The sequence below is a fragment of the Rhea americana genome, unplaced genomic scaffold (assembly GCF_003343005.1).
Source record: "Rhea americana isolate MKP2758 unplaced genomic scaffold, rheAme1 scaffold_514, whole genome shotgun sequence".
NCBI lineage: Eukaryota > Metazoa > Chordata > Aves > Rheiformes > Rheidae > Rhea > Rhea americana.
The window spans coordinates 134949-137864 of NW_028186662.1; the positions used below are offsets into that span (position 1 = coordinate 134949).

Genomic DNA, 2916 nt, shown 5'->3' on the forward strand with positions numbered 1-2916 from the left:
GGCTGCTCCTGCCTGCGGGGCCTGGCGGGGACCCCGGCTCCCGCCGGGAGGGACCCGTCCCGGGGCTGCGTGGGTTAAGGCAGCACCGGGAACTTTGGTGCCGCGGGGAGCCCGATGCCAGGCTGCCGGCACGTCGCCGCTCCCCGGGGACCTCTCCTCCCACGCGCCTGCTGCGGCTCGGCACAGTCGCCCCGGCGGGGAGGAGCGCGGCCCGGCCGGCAGCGCTGCACAGCTGCGGCCGGCAGCCGCCCCGCGCGCCAGGGCCCACGGCGTCCCCACGGCACGAGGGAGCTGAGCCCCGGGGTGTCGCGSCGGCGGATGGCTACGGCGAGCGCGGGCACGTGCAGCGCGGTGAGGGCGTGCGCGGCCGCCCTGAGCACGGCCACGGCTGGGCACCGGCAGCTGGTGCTGCAGCTGGGCGGCAGCGCCGACTGCGCCCAGCTGCGGGAGGAGCTGCGCCGTAGCAGTGCCCGGGTGCGCGAGCTCTGCGCCGGTAAGGCACGGCCGGCCCGCGGGGTGCGGGGACCAGGGAGGGGGCTGCGGCGGGGGCTGGGGGTGCAGCACCCTGCAGGGGCCTGGGCCCACAAGGGCTGCAGGCACCCTGTGGCACGCTTGCCCCAGGGCCAGGGTATTCTGCGCCGTGCTCGTCCCCATGCCACCTGCACCCTACAGCACCCACACCCTGCACTGCTCTCACCCCAGGGCCAGGGCACTCTTCACTGTGCTTGGCCTCGTACTGCATGCATCCTGCACCGTGCACACCCCACGGCCAGGGGCACCCTGCACTGCGCTCGCCCCTGTGCCACGTGCACCCTACACTGCCCACACCGCATCCCACCCTCACCCCAGGGCCACRGGCACCCTGCACTCTGCTCACATCCTGCACTGCCCTCGCCCCAGGGCCAGGGCACCCTGCAACGTGCTCATCCCTGTGCCGCATGCGCCGTATGCTGTCTGCACCGTGTGTGCCCCATGGCCATGGGCACTGCGCAGAGGTACAGGCACAGTGACCCCCAAACTGCCAGGACCTGCATTGCCCTGGGCCGCGCATCTCACACTGTTGCAGCCAGTGCCTTGGGGCCAGGGGGGTTGAAAGGGGCTGCGCGTGGGGCCGTCCCGCTCAGCGCCGTGCCGTCCTGCAGGCCTGCGGAGCGCGCTGGTGGCGGGGCTGCGGCGCCCGCCGGCCAGCCCCGAGGAGCGCCGGGAGCTGGAGCGGCTGTGGGTGCTCTTCCTCTCTGCCCTGGAGCTCTTCCTGCAGGACCTGCGCAAAGCCCACCACCTCAGCCAGCAATTCACAGTGCCGGGCCCCGGCGCAGCCCTGCTGTGCACTGGGCTGGGTGGCTGGCCCAAGGGCGCGCGCCGGGGCTGGGGGCAGCCGGGCCCTGGGGGCAGCCGGCGCAGCCCCGAGCGGCCCCCGGCCGCCCCACGCCCTGAGGAGGAGATCGAGGAGGTGAGGGCCATGCTGGCAGAGATGGAGAGCAGAGCCAACATCCCGCTGTGGACGGTGGAGGCCACGCAGCAGGGCTGGGCTGGGGGCAGCGCGGGGGCCACCGGGACGGCGCGGTGGCAGGGGCCCGGCCTGGAACTGCAGCTGGGCACAGGGCACTGCTGCGTGGTCCTGTGATTGCCCTGGGGTGCCCGGTGCAGGAGCAGCAGGGCTCTGTGCAGCCCCCCACCACGCACAGCACCCAGCCCACAGCAGGTCAGCAAAGACCCGTCCATCCCATGAGGTTTGTTGTCCCTCCGTCCCGCTTCCCACACTGGGAGGGCTGCAGCAGCGGCGTCTCCGTGCCTCGCGGCAGTGACCCGCATCCTTGTCCCGGCCACGGCCCCCGTGGGAAGGAGCCAGCAGGCAGTTCGCAGGGGCAGGATGCCAGGCTGCAGCTCAACCCTCATGGCCCCCAGAACAAAGTTATAAATGTGCATTTATTTATACATTAGCTGTGGCTCGGACTGCAGAATTAATTTAAAAACAGCCTATGATACAGAACGCTGCAGAGAGCAGCGGGACAGAGAGAGCGGAGACCCGAGGGCAGCAGAGACAGGCACTGCTGCGTGGGAAGGGAGGGGGGAAGGGGGTCAGGTTTCCTGGCTCTTGGTCTGCTTGGCGTATGTTTCCCGCAAATACTTCCTGAAGGCTGAGGAGAGAGCAGAGCGCGGTGCTGAGGTCCCAGGAGAGCAGCCAGGCGCAGCATGCAGGCGCCGTGGGGCCGGGCGGGCAGCGCCCGCGCAGTGGGGTCTGGGGGCTGCACGGCTGCTGGCCCGGCAGGACGGAGGGGTCCCAGTCCCACCCGGGGAACTCACCAGGTTGGTTCTTCCAGAGCTCGGCCGCGTGCGTGTTCAGGGGGCTCTCGACGTTGGGCTCTGGGGACAGGGCGCTGGCTCAGCGGGCGGGTGGCCCTGACCCCAGAGCCCCCCGGGCAGCAGGGCGGCTCTCGCCCAGCACTGGCCCCCTCCCACAGCGGGGCCCGGCCCCCTGGCCACCGCATGCCCGGCGCAGGGCCCCACCTGCCAGCAGGCTCTGGATGGAGAGCAGGATGGTGCGGACGTCGTAGAGGGCCGACCACTTGTCCTTGAGGATGTCGAGGCAGATGTTGCCCTGGGTGTCGACGTTGGGGTGGTAGCAGGGCGTGAGGAAGCGCACAGTGGGCGCGTTGTAGGGGTACCCGCTGGGGAACTCCAGGGACAGCTTGTACCGCAGGTCCTCGTAGGCCTGGGGGCGGCAGTTAGGGGGGCTCGGCCGGGGGGGGTCAGCCCCCTGCCCGCCGGCGCCCCATCCTGCTCACCGTGCCGGCGGCACCGTCGATGGTGCCGATCCACTTGAAGAGGTTGTCGGACTCGGGGAAGGCGGAGATGCCCTTGTCACCGGACATCTGCGGGGACAGCGGCGTCAGCGGCGTCGGAGCCCCCCCCCCC

At 71.5% G+C, this 2916-nt stretch overlaps 2 protein-coding genes across 2 annotated transcripts; one reads left to right on the forward strand and one right to left on the reverse strand.

The window, feature by feature from the left end:
- Nucleotides 1-318: 318 nt before the first annotated feature.
- On the forward strand, nt 319-1624 carry LOC146588430 (regulator of G protein signaling 9-binding protein-like). Its single transcript, XM_085318009.1, has 2 exons — nt 319-493; nt 1143-1624. The coding sequence occupies exons 1-2, from the start codon at nt 319-321 to the stop codon at nt 1622-1624; spliced, it is 657 nt and encodes a 218-aa protein (XP_085174135.1).
- A 283-nt stretch (nt 1625-1907) lies between these two features.
- UBE2C (ubiquitin conjugating enzyme E2 C) lies at nt 1908-2909 on the reverse strand. The gene is made up of 4 exons (XM_085318015.1): nt 2787-2909; nt 2509-2713; nt 2305-2364; nt 1908-2138 (listed from the first exon to the last, which is right to left on the reverse strand). Exons 1-4 carry the CDS (start codon nt 2871-2873, stop codon nt 2080-2082), a joined length of 411 nt encoding a protein of 136 aa, XP_085174141.1. The 5' UTR covers nt 2874-2909; the 3' UTR covers nt 1908-2079.
- Nucleotides 2910-2916: the final 7 nt, after the last annotated feature.

Excerpts from the sequence above, each read along its gene's own strand:
- LOC146588430 (XM_085318009.1), top strand. The coding sequence starts at position 319 with ATGGCTACGGCGAGCGCGGGCACGTGCAGCGCGGTGAGGGCGTGCGCG. Across the intron at positions 494-1,142 it reads GGTGCGCGAGCTCTGCGCCG|GCCTGCGGAGCGCGCTGGTG; the intron begins GTAAGGCACGGC and ends GCCGTCCTGCAG.
- UBE2C (XM_085318015.1), bottom strand. The coding sequence starts at position 2,873 with ATGTCCGGTGACAAGGGCATCTCCGCCTTCCCCGAGTCCGACAACCTC. Across the intron at positions 2,365-2,508 it reads CATCCAGAGCCTGCTGGCAG|AGCCCAACGTCGAGAGCCCC; the intron begins GTGGGGCCCTGC and ends CCCTGTCCCCAG. Across the intron at positions 2,139-2,304 it reads GCTCTGGAAGAACCAACCTG|CCTTCAGGAAGTATTTGCGG; the intron begins GTGAGTTCCCCG and ends CTCTCTCCTCAG.